We start from the raw sequence: 21,261 nt of genomic DNA on the forward strand, positions 1-21,261 counted from the left end.
TTTCCTCTGCCATCGTGAGAACAAAAGTTTTTTTGGCATTCGTTAGACTGAGAGTGGTAGTAATCTCATGTATCTCATTCTTAAATGTGCCCTGTGTGTTTCAGTCACTATTTTTAAAAGCCCATAGAGTTGTTTTGGGTTTAAGTATAGAACTCAAGCTTGGTAATTATAGAGTTCTTTGTAACAAGTTGTTATTTCTCTAGCAATGTGGGACTAAAGCAGGTGCCGACTAGCAAAGTCGGTAAAACCTTTGGGTGAAGATACCAGAGGTCTAGGGCTCGAACCCCGCCAGCATCAAAGAGTTACTAATCTCATTTAAAACAAGCTTGTCAATCAAAAAAAAATGTGGGACTAAAAAAATATGTTAATTCTGAAAATAAATGTTATTCCATTTTTCTTCTTTTCGCAACATCATCATTAAATTAATCAATTTCATCTTTCTTTCTCAATACTTCTTATTCCACTTATTATGGGTCCACTTAGTTTACATTGTATTATTTTAGTTTGGATCAATTGAACTAATGAAAAATAGAGTTTTATCAATTGTATAAAACATCGACTCTCTACCAAGGTAAGAGTCGACTTTACTCTCCTAACATCACCATTTACAAAAATGAAACTCTATTATTTTATTTTTTTTTTTTTTTATAGATACCTAATTGTTAGAATTGTTCGGTGCACTGACAAAGTATTGCCACATGACCAAAAACTATATCATAAAATAGATATCCCTCTACAATTGGACCTATATAAGTTGTGTACTGAACAGCTACGCCTTAAACTTGATCAACAGCATGACCGGCATTTTTATCGTGTAGCAGCTATTTTGATCCATGAGGGTGGGACCATAGGTGATGGAAATTATGTTTGTTGGAGTGGCGATGGTGGTATGTTACTTCTTGTGTTTTAGGAACTGTTGAAAAAAATATGAAAAAGGTGACAATAGATTTTTTTTATTACAGAAAATTACACCAAGTTTGACTTTGATATTCAAATGCCTAAAGAGGAGGCAGATTTGAAAACAATTTACAAAAGAGGTGAGAACATTATATTCTTCCCTCTTATTGTTTTAAGTTAATTTTCATTTTACTTATACTTTAAGTTGGTTTTAGAGTATTGGGATAAGCATATATTATCATGTACACTTCTGACCTCTCAGCTTGTTGACTTGTAAGTACTTTCTTTATAATAGATGAATCTCAAATATTCTTCCTTCATATGCTTCTACTTGTTTATAAAGTCAATGAACTGTCTTAAAAGGTAGTAACTGAAATAAGTCACTTACATTATAGTTACTTACATTGATTCGGTTTGGAATTACTTTATTATTTTCAAAACAGTAAGCACGAGGTAATTTAAAAATCACCAAGAAAGGTAGTGTGAATCTCAATATCAACAATACTCTTGGGGTCCACACTACAATTTAACTGTGTGTTTTTTTGTTTTGTTTTGTTGTTGTTGTTGTTGTTGTTGTTGTTGTTGTTGTTGTGTGTATTTTTTTTTTCAAATAAGAAAAAAGGTAGGGATTGTCAAGAATTTGTTAACAAATAAAACAAGTTTTATCTCATATGAAGTATTGAAGTATCCTAAACAATGCCGAAAAAACGCCGCGACCGAAACCACCTAGCCACCCCACCACCTACCCTCCCCTTCTCCACCTGAAAATCCTGAGTTCATCGAGATGAGCTTAGCGATGATGAGGATAAAAAACTATGAAAGTCTCGTGCTTGCTGTGATAGGTGATGACCAAAATACAAATCCAATCAATGCAAACAGAAAACACACATGCAACCTCTGTACTCATATTGTTGATACTCTCGATGTGATGAGATCTCACATAACTCACACAAGAGCTATGGCTATATTTGTGGTCAGTGTTGTCATCAGTTCAAGGCCAGTGGTTCCAGAGCTGTTCACCGTCGTCATTGGCATGGGGCGTTGGACTAGGTTTTCCATTGACCTGGTTTTGAGATCTACCCCGATGAAGAAGAAGTGGTTTTGACTTTAAAAAAATAACTTTCTGTTGTGCCGAAGGACATCAATTTTTGCTGGCTTAACCTATCCAATTTAAGGCTGGGGCAGACTATAGTTGTCACAGCCCAAATTTCTAAACAATTAAAAAAAAATGAATATTTGAAATATAAATATCTCAAACATCACTATATTCAATTGTCTAAAAACCCAGGCTATGATGGGGTGGATACTACACATGCCAAAACCGAAAACCCACATCATAAAAGAATCTTAACAACAAAATAATCTCCAAAATTCTCTTTATTACTTTATAAAAAGTCTATCTTCCGTCTCAATAAAACACCAAACCACCCTAAGAATAACAGGTCTTCAACATCGTATTTTCATGTCATATGAAAAGAAAACTACGTTATTACATACTTCCAAAAGATCAGACCTAAAAGAAAACTAACGGACTGTTCCAGATCAACTCCAAATCAAACGCCGCAGTTCCACTGCCTTCCACCTATGTTCCCAAGAACACACCCACGTTGCCAAAACAAAGCAAACATGGGTCAGCAAAAATGGAATTTGCTGGTATGAGTAAACTAACCACATATAAACATTATCATACTTTAATTATCCAAACAATCACTTTATATTTTCCCATTACTGAATCATTCTCAGCTTGGAAGATAGGTAGTTCTGTCATTTCAACCGGCATAGCCCAAGCAAAACTTCCATTAGATTAACTCATTCTAATAACTCGTTTTAAAATCTAACTCATTAAATTAAAACTAACCGATATCCACTGCTGTATAAGGGTAGGACCGCGTCCCTGCACAAAATGTTATTAAGTCCTACCCTCCTACAAAAGAAAGTTAGAACTTCTATATAACATATGTAGATATTATATTAGGTATTCAAAAGTAACCCAAACACTCGCATAATCAAAGAATACAACTAACTTGCAAGGCGAATACCTTAGTTCCTCTCGAGGGCAGTCCAAACAATCTGGTCATTCATGGCACATTCAATGAATACCCATAGATAACGCTAACGGGCCATTTATGGCACATTCAATAAATGTCCACCTAACATATATATGACATCAACAGTCATAAAACTCAATTCCAAAACTTGAGGCGTGGAGAGTTCTAAAAGAGGTGGTAAATTTGTTTACGCATTATTGAACCTTATTGCATATATTATTTCAGAGAACGTAGGAGTATCTTGTTTCATGTATTTTTGGTTTACGCGTTATTAATTAGATTGATGTCTAAGTGTCATAACGTTGCATATCATAAAAACTGAAACCTCACATAGTAGTTAATACACATACACACGTATATATAAAAGTTTTAGCCTAAAGCCAAGCATGCTAATAGCCCTAGACCTATTTTAATAACTCAAATCATAATCCGAGTTAAAAGTCAAACTGGGTCAATTGGTCAAAGTCAACCCTAGTCAACAGTCAAAGTCAACTCTGGTCAAAGTCAAAGTCAACTCTAATCAAAGTCAACATCAACTCTGGTCAAAGTCAATCTAACCAAAAACCCAAAGACTAAGGCCCAAAACCCTTGGCCTTTCCCAAGCCCAATCTAAATTTAAACCCATGAGTGAATATCCAAAAATCACTCAAGTCCACTTGCCTAAGTCGGCCCAAGCCCAATCTAAACTTATTGTTCATAAACTATATAACCTGACCCACTTGGAATTATAAAACAAGCCCACAAAATCAAAAACCGGCCCAAAAAACTAAAGAAATGAGTTGGTCCAAACAAACAATCTAAGGCCCAAAACAAAATTTTGATTTCGGCCCAACACAAGCCCAACCGACCAACAGGTCGTCTCCTTCAGCTGGTGAGCAGCTCTCCTCCACCGCCTACCACCACCAGCCACCACTCATCACCTTCTCATTCCAAATCCAGCGGTTTCACCCCTCATAAAAACCCAAACAACTTTAACTCACCAAGAAACTCCAATTACAAGTTTCGAAAAACACTTCCCCAACTATAGATCTGGATTCTCGACGCCATTGATGCGTCTTCAAGCTCCCAACAGTCGCCCCCTCACTCTACCGCACCCAAATCAATCCTCAATAACCCATAACCAACCAACAATCAACACATTTAAAACAACAAGAATTTAAACCAACCCAAACAAGACCGGCGACTCCATTAACAGTTTCTTCAAAGCTTCGACAGCCGCCTCTCACGACACCAACAATCACCCTCAATTCAAACCAACACTATACTATACCAACAAATTCGATTCCAACATCATCCAACAAATACACAAATTAACAGTTCAAAAAAAACAAAATCTACACAACCACAGTATCACAGTATCAAAAGTATTAAGGAAGTGACGGTGTTTGGGGCTCGCGCCTCCATGAACAACCACTAAAGAGTTTCAACAGCAGTCCAAAAATTTCGCACAGAATAGAATGAACAGGAAGAATAAACATAAAACTTATATATTTTGATAATAAATCCGTAGATTTGAAATTGATGAAAAAAGCATCGGTATAGTAGTCCGTGAGAGATAATATCTACTCACCTGTAGCGCTCTCCGATTATCAGCCAGCTACAAGAAAACCTTCCTTTTTTTCTTTCAGTAAAATCCCGTTTTTCTGTATAAAACTCTCGCTGTGTTTTTCCCCAAAAACTCTACGTGAAAAACTCCCCGAAAAATAAGGACAACACTTATCTATTACTTATGGGACTTTTATCCTTAACTAATAGTTATCATCTATCCATTTTATCTATTTTCATTATTATTATTATTTTTATTATTATTATTATTTTTTATACTAGGAAAACAAAAGAAAAAGCCGGGGTGTTATAATATACACACCTTAAAATGATCTCGTCCCGAGATTCAAGGTAGAGTGTAGATTAACCAAACAAACAGGACGTTAACCAATATAAAAATGAGACATACGTGTATACGCAAGTATACACACCTTAAAAGGAATAAACGTAATTAGTTTTCTTCAATTGACAACACTTAATTAAAATCATTCTTTCATAGTTCAACAGATTCATATCATCAATGACTTATACTATGTCCACTATCACATAGGATCAAACACCTACAATGTGATACATGCACACTGGCTCACACACCAACGATATGCAAGTATACACTGGTTCACACACCAACGATGCATACTAACTCTCTACCATCACATAGGATCAAACACCAACAATGTGTGGTATGCACACTGGATCACACTCCAACGGTGTACATGTATACACTAGATCAAACTCCAACGATGCATACAGAGAGATGTTATGTATATTGGATCACACAATAACGATATACATAACTTGTACAATATATAAAAAAAAAAAAAAAAAAAAAAAAAAAAAAAAAAACTTTCAAATCCAACATTTATCAAAAGGGTTTCTTTGTTCATTGGATAATTCCAATTTACTCAAATATAAAATTTAAAAAAAATAACAATTTCTTCTTTAGCCAATACTTAAAATCGAAAACTCCATTATGAAAACAACACTATAACATGCTGAACAATTTCAATTATAAATTTCGTAAGAAACTAACCGTTAAAACAACCAGCATTTTATTTTCATAATCATACGATAATTTCTTACATGCTAAGTACCAATAAAGGGACTAGTAAACAACAAATTCAAACATACCTAACATTAACCGGTCAAAGCGAGTTCTTAGCATAGTGTCCCAGCTGTCCACATTTATAACACTTGCCTACTAGTTCATTTGGTTTAGGACATCTTCGAATAGTATGCCTAACTTCCCCGCAGTTCAAACAATCACCATCAAATTTCTTTAGTGAAGTACTAACGTCCTTATTCACATGCTTACTTGTTTGCCTATTATATGGGTGATGCCGACTTTTTCTCTGCCCTTGACGTGGCTGACTAGAAATAAGGTGTAAGCTGGCTTGTTTTGGGGCATTCTCTTTAATCTTCTCATCTTTGGGTTTATTATCCAATTGTTCATATCTTAATGCCAAATCTAACACGCGATCGAAAGTTTCTGAATCAAAGGGTATCAAATAACTCGATAGATATGGCTCTAGTCCACAGATGAACTTCTGGTTCTTCTTTACTTGTGTATCCACTAGATAAGGAGCATACCTCAATAGTTCATTGAACTTAGTCACATAGTCTGTAACAGTTTTCCCTCCTTGGGTCAGATGAAAGAATTCCTCAATTAATTGCTCCTTAACAGCATTAGGAACAAACCTTCCCTCAAATCTTACCTGGAAATCCTCCCAAGTCATAGTTTCCACATCCACATTATCCTGCTTGATAGACCTCCACCAAAATAAAGCTAACCCCTCCAACTGGTGAGAAGCCAACTCCTGCTTCTGCACCTCAGTGAGTTGCATTTTAGCAAACACGGACTCACACATAGTAACCCATTTCTCAGCATCAATGCCCCCTTTCTCTCCCTTGAACTTTTGACCTCCTAAAGTAGCAAAATCCTTGTTTCTCCTAGCAAAAGGATCCCCTAGATTAACATGTTGACCCCTCTGAATAGTTTGCACCAACTGAGTTAATATTGCTCCCAAATCAGCAGATATAGTATTACTTCCAGTACCAGATAACGTCAGTGTCATCTCCAGCCATCACCTTAAAACAAAACGGACTTCTATTAGTACTCCAAACATCTTAAACTCAAACACACCCAATCACCACATTCCGAGGATCACCTCGACCTTCCAAATCTAGGCTAACCTAAGCTCCGATACCAAAATGTCACAGCCCGAATTTCTAAACAATTAAAAAAAATGAATATTTGAAATATAAATATCTCAAACATCACTATATTCAATTGTCTAAAAACCCAGGCTATGACGGGGTGGATACTACACATGCCAAAATCGAAAACCCACATCATAAAAGAATCTTAACAACAAAATAATCTCCAAAATTCTCTTTATTACTTTATAAAAAGTCTATCTTCTGTCTCAATAAAACATCAAACCACCCTAAGAATAACAGGTCTTCAACATCGTATTTTCATGTCATATGAAAAGAAAACTACGTTATTACATACTTCCAAAAGATCAGACCTAAAAGAAAACTAACGGGCTGTTCCAGATCAACTCCAAATCAAACGCCACGGTTCCACTGCCTTACACCTATGTTCCCAAGAACATACCCACGTTGCCAAAACAAAGCAAACATGGGTCAGCAAAAATAGAATTTGTTGGTATGAGTAGACTAACCACATATATACATTATCATACTTTAATTATCCAAACAATCACTTTATATTTTCCCATTACTGAATCATTCTCAGCTTGGAAGATAGGTAGTTCTGTCATTTCAACCGGCATAGTTTCTTCCCAAGCAAAACTTCCATTAGATTAACTCATTCTAATAACTCGTTTTAAAATCTAACTCATTGAATTAAAACTAACCAATATCCACTGCTGTATAAGGGTAGGACCGCGTCTCTGCACAAAATGTTATTAAGTCCTACCCTCCTACAAAAGAAAGTTAGAACTTCTATATAACATATGTAGATATTATATTAGGTATTCAAAAGTAACTCAAACACTCACATAATCAAAGAATACAACTAACCAGCAAGGCGAATACCTTAGTTCCTCTCTAGGGAAGTCCAAACAATCTGGTCATTCATGGCACATTCAATGAATACCCATAGATAACGCTAACGGGCCATTTATGGCACATTCAATAAATGCCCACCTAACATATGACATCAACAGTCATAAAACTCAATTCCAAAACTTGAGGCGTGGAGAGTTCTAAAAGAGGTGGTAAATTTGTTTACGCATTATTGAATCTTATTGCATATATTATTTCAGAGAACGTAGGAGTATCTTGTTTCATGTATTTTTGGTTTACGCGTTATTAATTAGATTGATGTCTAAGTGTCATAACGTTGCATATCATAAAAACTGAAACATCACATAGTAGTTAATACACATACACACGTATATATAAAGGTCTTAGCCTAAAGCCAAGCATGCTAATAGCCCTAGACCTATTTTAATAACTCAAATCATAATCCGAGTTAAAAGTCAAACTGGGTCAATTGGTCAAAGTCAACCCTAGTCAACAGTCAAAGTCAACTCTGGTCAAAGTCAAAGTCAACTCTAGTCAAAGTCAACATCAACTCTGGTCAAAGTCAATCTAACCAAAAACCCAAAGACTAAGGCCCAAAACCCTTGGCCTTTCCCAAGCCCAATCTAAATTTAAACTCATGAGTGAATATCCAAAAATCACTCAAGTCCACTTGCCTGAGTCGGCCCAAGCCCAATCTAAACTTACTATTCATAAACTATAACATGACCCACTTGGAATTATAAAACCAGCCCACACAATCAAAAACCGGCCCAAAAAACTAAAGAAATGAGTTGGCCCAAACAAACAATCTAAGGCCCAAAACAAAAATTTGATTTCGGCCCAACACAAGCCCAACCGACCAACAGGTCGTCTCCTTCAGCTGGTGAGCAGCTCTCCTCCACCACCTACCACCACCAGCCACCACTCATCACCTTCTCATTCCAAATCCAGCGGTTTCACCCCTCATAAAAACCCAAACAACTTTAACTCACCAAGAAACTCCAATTACAAGTTTCGAAAAACACTTCCCCAACTATAGATCTGGATTCTCGACGCCATTGATGCGTCTTCAAGCTCCCAACAATCACCCCCTCACTCTACCGCACCCAAATCAATCCTCAATAACCCATAACCAACCAACAATCAACACATTTAAAACAACAAGAGTTTAAACCAACCCAAACAAGACCGGTGACTCCATTAACAGTTTCTTCAAAGCTTCGACAGCCGCCTCTCACGACACCAACAATCACCCTCAATTCAAACCAACACTATACTATACTAACAAATTCGATTCCAACATCATCCAACAAATACACAAATTAACAGTTAAAAAAAAAAACAAAATCTACACAACCCGCGGTATCCGCGATTATCAAAAGTATTAAGGAGGTGACGGTGTTTGGGGCTCGCGCCTCCATGAACAACCACTAAAGAGTTTCAACAGCAGTCCAAAAATTTCGCACAGAATAGAATGAACAGGAAGAATAAACATAAAACTTATATATTTTGATAATAAATCCGTAGATTTGAAATTGATGAAAAAAGCATCGTTATAGTAGTCCGTGAGAGATAAAATCTACTCACCTGTAGCGCTCTCCGATTATCAGCCAGCTACAAGAAAACCTTCCTTTTTTTCTTTCAATAAAATCATATTTTTCTATATAAAACTCTCGCTGTGTTTTTCCCCAAAAACTCTACGTGAGAAAACTCCCTGAAAAACAAGGACAACACTTATCTATTACTTACGGGACTTTTATCCTTAACTGATAGTTATCATCTATCCATTTTATCTATTTTCATTATTATTATTTTTATTATTATTATTATTATTATTTTTTATACTAGGAAAACAAAAGAAAAAGCCGGGGTGTTATAATAGTGGCCCAACTTTGGGCTAACTTTTGTTGTAGCAGGGACATCAATTTGGTGTTGTACTTTAAAAACATAATTTTCTATTGTGCTTAAGGATATCAATTTTTGATGTCTTAAATCATCCAATTTAAGGCTGGGTCAGACTAAAGTTGCCTAACTCTAGCTGGGCTAGTTTTTGCTGTTGCAGGACCCAATGTGGTGTTGTATTTTGGATATTTTAAAGCCACATGTTGTGAAGGCAAATCAGCCACCATTAGTTGATTGTTGGAGGAAAAGTGGAAAACGAATGACCCACATTTTTGTGGATGCAAACCAATCCACATTTTTTGAAAAAAGTATTGAAGTATCTCAAAGGCGGCATGCATGAAACAAGAAGTGTCGGGAAATCCAAGTGGTAACTAGAGTTTATTTATGTTTATTTTTATTCTCATCCTTAGCTATGTGCGGTGTGCCCTCCTATTCAACGAGGTGTCTCTTTCACCAATTCCATTTCCTAGAGCAGTTGAGGCCTAAGGGTGAGTTTTCAGGCATTATTCTTAAAAGCTCATTTAAAATAAATCTAAATAGGCCCAAGTGGTTTGGGTTTGGGTATAGGCCTTAGACTTGGTATTTATAGCCCAAACAACTCAAGCCGGCCTGGTAATTATCCAATTCTTTGTAACTAGTTGCTATTTCTCTAGCATTGCAAGACTAAAAAAAGAAAGTAAAATTTGAAAATAAAGGCTATTCTATTTTTCTTCTTTTCGCAACACCATCATTAATTTAGGGGTTGTTTGTTTTTTCAAGTTTCAACATTTAGAGGTGCTGAAACTTAAGTTTTCCGCATTCGGAGGTGCTCAAAGTTGTTTGTTTTTTTTGGTACTCTTCAGCTAAACAATTGGCTCTTCAACGTTCCCCGGTCTCTTTCCTCCTTAATGCTGAAACAAAAAGCGTTTGTAAAAAACCCAACTTTGTTCCTCTCTTGCCCTTCAGTAACCCCTCTCCTTCTCTCTCTCTAGTATGTGTAGAACCCATTTTTCTTTAACATGGAATTCTTCAACTTATATCCAATGATGGATTTTGCGATAAAGAAGATAGGATAAAATTGAATATGGGTAGTCCCGATTGAAGTAGTTGAGTGTTTTTTGAGTAGAATTTGAGTTATGCTTTTGAAAATGGAGAGTGAGGGTATGTTAGATTTTTGAGTTATTAAAAATCAATTGTGTTTGCTTCTCTGTAATCAGTTGATGGCAAGGTGGGTCTACAAGTGCTAAGGTGGAAAGGGAGACAAAGATCACTATATAGTACTCCCCATCTTAAATTAGCACTACCTACTACTTATTTCTTATTCACAAATTCACATATCATAACAAGTGTCGGGTGTCAAGTGTCAACCACTTTGAACAAAATACAAAACTGATTTAGCGTATACCTTTTTTCTACTTATTATTTTTTTTTTTTTTTCATTTTGATATTTTTATGAAAATCAATCATTTGTTAACTTAACCAAAGAAAAAATCATGAGCAATTACTATAATTTGTAACTCAATACTATACTAATTAATAAATAATTCTTTTATCAAAAAAATAATAAAAAATAATTCTAGTATATATACAAGCGCTCTATTAAAAAAATATATGATATTTTGTTTTCATAAATAATCAAGTTTGTATTTAAAATAGATAACAAGGGGTGAAATTGTCCAAATGATTTATATTCAGCATTTAGAGTCAGGTCATTTTGACATAAAACAAACATGTTTTTTAGAGTTCAGCATTCAGAAAGTGGGTCATTTAGCATTCAGCATTCAGAGGCTAAAAAAAGCAAACGGCCCCTTAAACCATCTCATCTTCTTTCTCAATACTTCTTACTCCACTTATTATGTACGTATTCATGTAGTTTAAATTGCATTATTTTGGTTTGGATCAATTGAACTAATGAAAAATATTAGGTTTTACCTAAATTCATGTGGTTTAGATTGAGGTATTCATGAGATCTAAGTTGGTACAATGTTCAAGTGGGTATGTATAAGATTTTAATTGGGTATTTGAGTATCAAAGAAGAGTAAACTAGGTGCTTTTGGTTTGATTCTATGAAAATAATGAAATGTGTGATCAAGTTCATGATATCCACAATCTTGGATTGAGTTTAACTATTTCATAGTTTTTTACTCCAACTTCAAATGTGTTGGGTTTGAACTTTATTCATGTGGATTAAATTGATGTATTATATTCATGGGATCAAAATTGGGTAATGAGAGTTTCTAGTTCAATTGGTTATTATGTACTATTTTTCTCTTTGGAGAGGTTGCAAGTTCGAATTTTGCGAAGTGTTGGTTGAGGTTTTTTTTCTTCATAGATGAACAAGGTGGAGGAGATTGGGTCTCGGTCTCGTATCTCCACATAAAGGAATATATCCACGGACATATGTATTCTAATCTTATGTTGAAGTTTCCTACACAATGTATTCTGTTGGGTATAAAAGACATACCTTGTGATAAAGTTGTTAAAGGAAGATAAGAAAAGAAGTAATTAAAGTTCGCCGCCCACAATTTAGGATGTGCATAGAAACAATGGGATATATGTCTTTTTAAAAGATACTAGAATCAACCAAGGAGTGAGTTGTCTGGTCACAAATATCTCTATTAGTAAAATATACCATAATTAACCTGGCCTTTTAAATTAGACCAGCCTTTTTTCTACCACCTAATACCCCTAATTAAATACAAAAAAATATTATTCAATGTCTTTAAAAAGGACTATTTCGTCATTTAATTTTTTATTTCTATTTATACCCTTCAATTACAACACACAGACAAAGGAGTTTTATGTAAATTCAGGGCAAAAACCAAATCCACGCCTATATTGACATGTACGCGGTGTTGCCTTGCGATTAATACCCACTTAAATACCATTAATACCCACTTAACTACCATTAATACTGAGTTCTTTCAACATACCAACCGTCTCTCTTCCACACTTTACGGCTCCCCCTCTTCTCTTCCGCTAATCATACGAAAAATGATTTGTTCAATACATATTCAAAAGGTTTTATGTATTTTGACAATGTCGATCATCTATGCCGAATCGCTTCGAGTCGTCCTATGGTCTGTTCTTTGGCCATTTAGAATTCTTTTAATTCTTTGAACAATCGATTTTTTCTATCATATTAAGTGTGGCGTCTTGAGATACAAATACTTTAGGCCTAACATCAATTTAGGCCTATATCTAAGTTCTAAAAAAATCCTTTTTATGCAATTGATCTGGCATTTGATTGTGCTATATAGATATGTTGGGTATGCCTGATAAAAGTATCTGGGACTATTGCATATTGTTTGGCTCTCTAGAACAATATTTGAAGCTTTTACTGAAAACCCACATTGGTTTCTTGAACTTGGTGTTGGAAATCGTGTTGAAATTGGAGATGAAAGAATAGGTGATTGACCGTTTGGAAAAATCTGAGCGAAAAGGTTCAACGCCTCAAGACTACTTACTTGGAAAAAATTGTCCCCTTGCTTAAAGACACCCTTTTCCTTCTATCATATTATGCTTACACTAATATGCTCGAGGTAAGACACCCTTTTCCTTCTTTTTTGTAAATTTTCACACTTTAGTTGTTTTGTGGCATTGGTCGTTGAAGATTGTTTTGTTGAATTTTGTGTATATATAGGTTCCTAAAGTGGAGAAAATTGTAGTGAACTGTGGGATTGGAGAAGCCGCAGGATTCTTAAGGTTTAGATGCAGCAATGAAAGATTTGTCTATTATTTATGGTCGAGGCCGGTGAAGACTCAAAGTGAGGGTGTCTATTGCTACATTTAAGCTTAGAGAAGGACAGCCAATTGGACTTGCAAAACACTCGGGAAATGTGAGTCCTATTATTTATGCACATTGACATGATTTCTTGAATTTAATAGCACAATGGATAATTTTCGTGAATACCAAAGCATAACAAAACAATTACTTAAGATTCAATGTAAACTATATATAAGGTTTCTGAAAGGTGAAGGCCTTTACTATTTTTTCTTTTCGGTAACCTTTTCAGTGTATGTATATTTGCTTCACTGATTCAGAGTCTTTGAGAGAGAAAATTGTTTCAAATTTTACACCACAAAGACAGAAGCACGTAAAGGCAATTGAAACATTTGTTTTCTCCAATAATTTCTTGGTGCGGCCGTATGGACTCTAGGTCAGTTAAAGTCTTAAAGAATTGAGGCAGTTAATAAGACTCACAAGAAAACACTTTCTTGCTATGCATGCTTCAGCAATTCCTAATTCTCTTCACTTCCGGTATGCATGGTTTTCTCTTTTCCATTTTATTGTCCGTGGTATAATTCCAAAATTTGAATGATTTTTTCTGATGGGTTGATGGACAAAACAGTAGTGTCTTTATGGAGATTCGTGTGGCGGCACAGGGGGAGGTGATCCATCAAGGTGCGTTCTTCTCTATTCCAAAGTTCCGAAAAACCCTTAAGTTAATTCTAAAAAAAAATATTAAAAATAAATTTTCATTCATTTGCTTCTATGTGTACTCTTGATTGTTTAGTTACTTTGGACTACTTGGGATGATCATGCTTCATTTGCATCTATTTTAGTTTTGTTAAGACAGTGAACAAGCTGTGATGCACTTTGAAGTTATAACACTTATAAAAGCATTGTTCAAGAATCAAGACCCAACCTTATTGAGTTTCATTTGTGAAAGTTCACCATGTGACCTCTAATTTTTAAGTAATATGAATTTTGTAATGCACAAAAACAATAGCACATTGAGAGTGGAAGAGGGGAGAAGGAGTAAGTCACGGAAAGTAAGGGTGATAAGGATGAGGGTGTGTATTGTGTAGTGTCATTCACTTTGGATTTCACATTACTTGCAAAGATGTAATGGTCTGTCTTCTTTCTTTTATCATTATGGAGTTGTATTTAATTTTTCATGTTTCTTGTAATCTTTTAGGTGTGGGTTAATTGATTTGAACTAGCATTTACTGTAGATGACAATAATTGAAAATTTCAATTAGAATTACAAGAAAATTTTAACTCCATAATGGAACAATTTCTTCTTTACAAAAATCTATGGTGGTGTACTGTAGTTGTCTTTATCATTTTATTTGATTACATATATATTTTAAGCACTGAATATTCTGTTTTAACAACAAATTCATTGTTTTACACGATTGATTGTTTTCGGGGGATTTTTATAAGTATATAGATTGTTCTTTTTTAGCTGAAAGGTGATTAAATGGGAGTATGAATTCTTTTAGGTTAATATCATTGTTAATTACTACATTGTGTTAGTCATGACTAATTGTCTTTTGTTCGTCAATTTTAATGCAAGGGATGTAGTTAGACAAATTGGCAGGGAATTTGTAGGCTGCATGTTAAGAAATGAAGGGATTATAAACTATATATATTACTTACCACTACTGCTACTGACAGTTGAACCTGATACTATTACTTACTATTACTTCTTTCTATGTTTGACTTGGTGCTTTTAAATTTTGTTTTGATTGAAAGGAATTTGAATGAAACCAAGCTCCAGGAAAGTAGCATAGTATTTATAGTAATCAATTACAAAGATAAAAAGCTCTTTTAAATGTCATTTCAAATAATATCTCAAGGACAAGCCATAAGTATTGGTTAGATAACAATGAGATAAAATGGTGTTAGCAGAGTACATGTTTCAGGAAATTGTCAAGTACTTCCAAACTATTGGCAAAGTTATGAATTCCCATCAGATCAATGATTTTTTATTTTTTATTATTTTTTTTTCAGGATTTTTGGAGGTGGATGCAGAAAGGCCTATATATGTGAATTGAATGTGAATGTGATCCATCATGGTCATCCCCAAAGGTATATATCTAATTCTATAATCTAAACTTAAATTTATATACACCTTCATTCAAGTTTTCTATTTGATTTGGCCATTCACTTCTTATTTCTTACTTGAAAATTATTTTTTCTGGCCATGGAATATGATTGTTGTTGTCTGCCTTCTTGATTTTTGCCCCATACATTAGGGATATCAAAACTAAAGCATGCTCAAATCGATTGCTAAAGCATCCACCTCCTGTATTTCCTCATCCTCCTCCAGATTTATGCCATGGACAGTGCGGAAATATTCGCAAAGTTCCTCCCTACTCTTCATGCCATCAATAGTGTCTCCTATAGCCTGCCAATCAGGCTTACCAAATCACTTAGTCCCCGTGCGTTGCTGCCTTTAGCACCTCCATGAACTGACCTTCATTCTTAACAAACTCAGCATCGTACCTTTTAAGCTCCTCTTCAACTCCTTCAAATACCTTGCTTCCACGTGCTTTTTGCGATTTTCGATAACTTTGGCGATTTTGGCGGTTACCACCTTAAACGGAAATTCATTGCAACTAGGATTTTCATCTAAGAAGCTCGGAGAATGGCTTCAGACGTTTTTGCTACAGCTTCATCCAGTTGAAAGGATTCTCCGTCAAGGGCAACCAAAGTTATTTTTGTTAGAATCGAAGAAGACATGTTATGTAGCCCCGATCTCTAGAACTAAACAAGAAGGTGATTCACACTGTGGAGCAAAGTGAAGAAGGCTTACCAATCGGTTTTATCTTGATTTGCATCACAAGTTAGTTGTTGTCAATAAATGTAGCATATTAAATTGCATTAACTAGGTTACTACAATTGCTAAGATTCTTTCCCTTTTTCTGTCTAAACTCTAAAAGATTTAACACTAGACATATATGGCAAAATTTCAAAAGATTTATTGATTGAGCTTGTGACTCTGTGAATTTAGCTTCACAAAGAGAGTTTAGGACTTTAGTAGGAACTCCGAGAACAAGAATGTACATGACCAAAGAAGTTCTACATGAGAGTTTGTTACACGCTTTAGGCGTTTAATGTCAGAAAAGACACTCCTCTTCATCCAGAGAGAATCTGCAACAAATTTACATTCACCATCAAGTTCACCATATATACTTAATCAAGTTCACCATATATACTTAATGTGATATGCATTTATGTATTAACTTAATATGGTGGAATACAATTTTTACATTGTGCACATCTTTAGATCACCTTATAGTACTATAATTGATTGCCTAAATTGTTCTCTTCATTTCCAGGCTTCGAAGTGGAAATTCTTTCATGCGACATCTTTTGTTTTTTTCTAAACGAATAAGTATAGGTATGTTCATGTCGATTTTTTTCTATTAAGGAGAAGAACCTACTTAGATACAAATACCATTTGACTTTTGTATTATATATCAGCAAACAACAATAGATGCATTCCTCAAATTGTCAATCATGTTTACTTGAAAAGATATAGCACTACTGTAAGAGCATCATGGCCTTGCTAGGGTATTTAATGTAACACTATGGAATTAATGTCATTGCTACATATGAAATAAGCGAGCAGGCTACAGTGGGTACTTAAGTAAATAGAGTCTGAAAGATGTTCAAAATAGATAAGTGTAATGTGTACTCTATGAATATATGGTTCAGGGAATCAGTCAAGCTGTGAAGGTTTCTAATTGTGAAGCTAAGCCCTGAGCTCCTGATAGTCTTCACTCTTGAGGTTATAGTTTAGGAAACTATCAAGTACGAAACGAAATGTTAAACATAAACACTTTACACTTAGTATGATATGTTTTTTACGGCACTAAATGGATGCCAGAATGTAGACTGAACAAACTAAAACCTTACATTGATAGCAAGTAAATCATATCCCTAAGACCAACTATGATTAATTGATTATGCAGTATCTGATTCAATTCTAGGTACCCGAGGAACCTGGGTGAAATGTCAATGTTTACGACTACGGCCTTGAATATTGCGAGGAGCATACAATAGTCCACATATTTGCCAGAAACAACAAATTCTACATGTTTATATGTGGTAGGTAATGAACATATTAAGTAGGTTGGATACCAATCAATACGTGACTGTCCAACTATAATGATTATAATCCCAACGGACAATTTCTGTAAGAAGTGTTAAAATGTTGTTTATTGCCCTCCCCTTTCACATGCATATATAGAAAAATTAAGGTTTCCGTGAGTGTTGCTTGTGTCCTGCCTGCGACTTGAGATTGAAATTGGGCGGGTTGAATAAGGTGGAAGCAGCTCAAAACGATCTCCTAATAATAAAAACAAAATAAGATTTTTATTAGTTGGTTGGTCCGAATCGGCCTTCTAGATTCTTTGTTGTATTATTTGAGCTTCTATGAATTGTTTCTAAATTTTTTTTATTATTCTATGTTTCTAACACAGAGGTCAAACTTTAATTTGAAGAGGAAGAAAAATTGTGAAGTTGGACTAGGGAATTAGCCCAGTTCATCCCAAACTTCCCTTGGGCTCTAAAAGCTCGATGATTCTGTTATAAATTATCTACATAATAATAAAAAAACACATTGCAGTCTTACATAGATCAATTATATCAAAGAAAATTTCAGCATATATACATTGAATCTCCTTTACATGTTGGGAATAGCCCAGTGCTATACATTGAAGAAAATTTCATTTATATACATTGAAATATTGAATCTCATTTAAATTTTACATATAGTTTGGATTGGTTCATAGGCCCAACTATCACTAACAAGAATAAGATGATCACCATCTCTAATCAATTCTATTTCATCAACTTCAGCTCCTTCTTTAGTTAGAACTTTACTGACCATGATCCCAAACTTTTTAGAACCAAGCGCAAGTAGTTCTTGAAGGGACCCTGGGAGGAATACAAGCTTTCCAAAGAACATTCCCTTTCTCGGACAACCAATAGTCACTCGGGCGAAAGTAATTCCCACGGTTCCCAAAGATTCAAGGGGCCCGAAGAAAGTGACTTTTTATCACCTGCCTCGGAAGCTGACACCATCCCAAACACTTGCAGAGGTGCCCCGACAAGCTATCTCCTCTTTTATTTTCTGTTAATTGGATTTGGAAGCATATTTACACAATGAATCCTTACTTGCTATCGACTAGATGAGTGTCGCGTTTTGGAGGTTTTTGTATACCCCCACCATGAAACCCAAAATCTCCCAACCCTTCTGACCTCCCTAATCTCTCCATTACCGATTTCTTCTTTGACTGATCTTTATATCTCCATCTATCGCTGCTTCATTAAGTTATTTTTTTTCCTCAGAGTTTCGGGAATTCTTCTATTTATTTGACAATGATGGAGACGGTGAGTACGTTCTTCCTGTGTCCTGTGTTTAAACTTCAAACTGTGCAGTTATTTGTTTCATTACTATGTGAACTGTCCGGTTTGTATTAATTATTTATATGATGGATAGTTAATACGCTGGAGGGATTGCAGATGCATCAGATATAGGTGTATTTTCAGATCGTTCATTCCATTAGTTCAGAATGAAAATTCTCAAGTTAGACACCATTATACCACATGTGTGGCAGCTTATATTGAAGGTGAAATCTATTTTGATTCCACGGATATGTTCCTACAAAGAATAAGTGAATAAAGAATACAAAGTTTTTGCTGGAACAGACTACTGCTTTGGAGCCGCTCACTACATCAAAAACATGCCTTTCTTTTTCTCTCTCAGATGGATCACTGATTATGTACATATGTGCATTGTCGATGACCTGAACAATTGCTATGGATTGGACAGCAACAATTTCCTTGGAAGTTAAATCAGTTGCAGTGCATCTTTCGATTGAAAATTTCTTTTGACTTTTTAAGGTATCTATATAATGATTACGATTGCATTGCTATGTGCCAGAAACGTTGAGATCCTAGCCATGTTGTAATAGTTTTCAAATTTTATGGCCATTCCGAGTAGGTTGAATGGGTCCCCTGTCTAATTTCTTTATGGATATTGGCATTACCTATATTAATCCCAATTTATTAGACAGCTGAGGAACACGGCCTTTTATATGCCAAATGCCGAAAGTTTCACGCAATATAATTTATCTTCAATAATTTTTTATTACATTATGAAGAAAAAGATCTATAAATCTTAGCAAATCTTTTGCTTGAATATTTTCGGGTTCAGGATACAATGGACATTGATAACACTTCAAAACCAATTAATCCGGTTTGCAAGGAGTCCTATGGAAGGATTTCTCTGGAGGAAGCTTTAGTCTCGGGAAGAAGGGGTCTTGAAAAACAAGATGCTTGGAGATGGCGGTGCAAAATGGGAAGAAAACAGACAAGTCGGAGCCTGCTCAGAAGAGCGGCGTGTCCCCAATCGTGTGTTAGATGAACAATTTGATGATGGTGTTAATGATGAGGAGATTCGCTATCTTGAGAAACTCAAGAGTCTTAAGGTTACTTCGATTGTGACTTCAATTATGCAGATGGTGAGGATAAGCATCAAAGGAAGGTTTTAAGAGATGGTAAGAAGTCAAGGTCGAAAAGACAATCTGAGAATAAGGATCTTGTGGAAGAACTTATATCGACGCGTTTTACAAAAGGATTATATTTATTCATCAGTTGAGGCTTAAAAAGGAAATGTCTCTTACAAGACGTCAACGAGGTCGGGCAAAAGATGCATCGACAAGTTTGATTGAATTCCCAAATGGGTTGCCTCCTCCTCCACCTACAAGTAACAATTTTTAACCTTTTTTGTCATCCTTTGAATTTTTTAGATGAACCTGTTGGTTTCCCATTAAGCTTCTCTATTTTTTTGGTTATTGGGTGAGCAGAGCATAAAGAAAAGCTTTATCAAGTGGAGCAACAGCTGAAAAAGGCAAAAGAGGTCAGCTCAAAGATGTAGAGTGCAAGTAGCGAAGGCGACTAAGGAGTCCGAGGTTTGTCTATTATTTATGTATAACATCTTCTATAATTTGTATTTCCCTATATTTCCTTAAGTGACAACCTCTAGAATTCTAAGTGAACAAATGATTAAGCTGGGGTTTTTCGGCCGAGGCTATTAGGAAAATACCGGGTCAAGATTCGAATAGGAAGAAGCGAAAGATAAGCTAAAGAAGCTTAAGCGAGATGAGTTAGCACAGTCTGAGGCCTATTGAAAATTTTAATCGTGTTAAAATTATTGTTGGGCATCTACAGCCCTTTGTTTATGCCATCAATATTTTTCTCACGACAGAGAAGGTCTGCCAATGCATGGACACTTCCACCAAATACTATTAGATGGGTCATTCGTCCCTCTTTGGGGCCGGTCGTTACATTCTCGAAAGATGTTGGCTTACCAAGTACTTAGCTCGAAGCCTTGCGGTGAAAATCCCTCCGGGCTTCATTCTCGTGGGATCAAAATTGAGACATGATATGCCTATCCCCATCTCTAAACTATATACACATTACATTCTTTTACAAAATTGACGAGGTATTTGGTTTGGACTTTCGATTTACCCACCTCTTAAGTGAAAAATGTCTTTGGTTCTTCCCGCACCAATCCATATGTATATCGAGATTCCAAGTCGAGCTTCCATTGTGCAGTCTCAAGTGCTACTGAGCAATACATGAAAGCCAACTCCTTGGCGGAAAGCGTTATAATTTTATTATTTTTACAAATGTCAAGGAGGTGAATGGTTCCATTACTTGTCGTTGGGCTCACCACTGAGACAAGGTTCAGAGGAAAGTGGTACTGCCGACATGTGAAAAGCTACCGCAGTATCATCCTTAACTTCATATCCGTATTCACTTTTGGTGCAGTAAAATAGTCTCTTTGCTTTGGTTGTATTTTTACTTTTGGGCATAGTAGCATGTAGTACTTGAAATTTCTTGGCGAGAATAGAAGGATTTTACATTTTGCTTGGAAAATACTTCTCATGTGATGAACTGATGATTGATTGATATATACGAGAGTAAACAAGGCGTTGGTTTGGATCCAACTTGTGTTTATCACGCATCGGTCGATCTAATGGCTTGGTACACCAAACTACACTAAAATTTCAGTTTTTCACATTGCGGTTT

At 35.5% G+C, this 21,261-nt stretch overlaps 1 protein-coding gene and 1 long non-coding RNA gene across 2 annotated transcripts; one reads left to right on the forward strand and one right to left on the reverse strand.

Moving 5' to 3' along the window:
• Positions 1–5,635: 5,635 nt before the first annotated feature.
• Positions 5,636–6,565, reverse strand: LOC147523615 (uncharacterized). The gene has a single exon (XM_086571671.1). The coding sequence runs from the start codon at positions 6,563–6,565 to the stop codon at positions 5,636–5,638; it is 930 nt and encodes a 309-aa protein (XP_086427797.1).
• Positions 6,566–13,331: 6,766 nt separating this feature from the next.
• LOC147523616 (uncharacterized) lies at positions 13,332–18,122 on the forward strand. The gene is made up of 6 exons (XR_015196727.1): positions 13,332–13,686; positions 13,778–13,830; positions 15,166–15,243; positions 16,497–16,558; positions 17,133–17,268; positions 18,070–18,122. It is a non-coding gene; the product is annotated as an uncharacterized LOC147523616 (long non-coding RNA).
• The last annotated feature ends 3,139 nt before the right edge of the window (positions 18,123–21,261 follow it).

This window comes from Coptis chinensis, chromosome 1, assembly GCF_015680905.1.
Source record: "Coptis chinensis isolate HL-2020 chromosome 1, ASM1568090v1, whole genome shotgun sequence".
NCBI classification, from domain to species: domain Eukaryota; kingdom Viridiplantae; phylum Streptophyta; class Magnoliopsida; order Ranunculales; family Ranunculaceae; genus Coptis; species Coptis chinensis.

What these genes read in the sequence shown, in the direction of transcription:
- LOC147523615 (XM_086571671.1), bottom strand. Translation starts at nt 6,565, where the DNA reads ATGACACTGACGTTATCTGGTACTGGAAGTAATACTATATCTGCTGAT.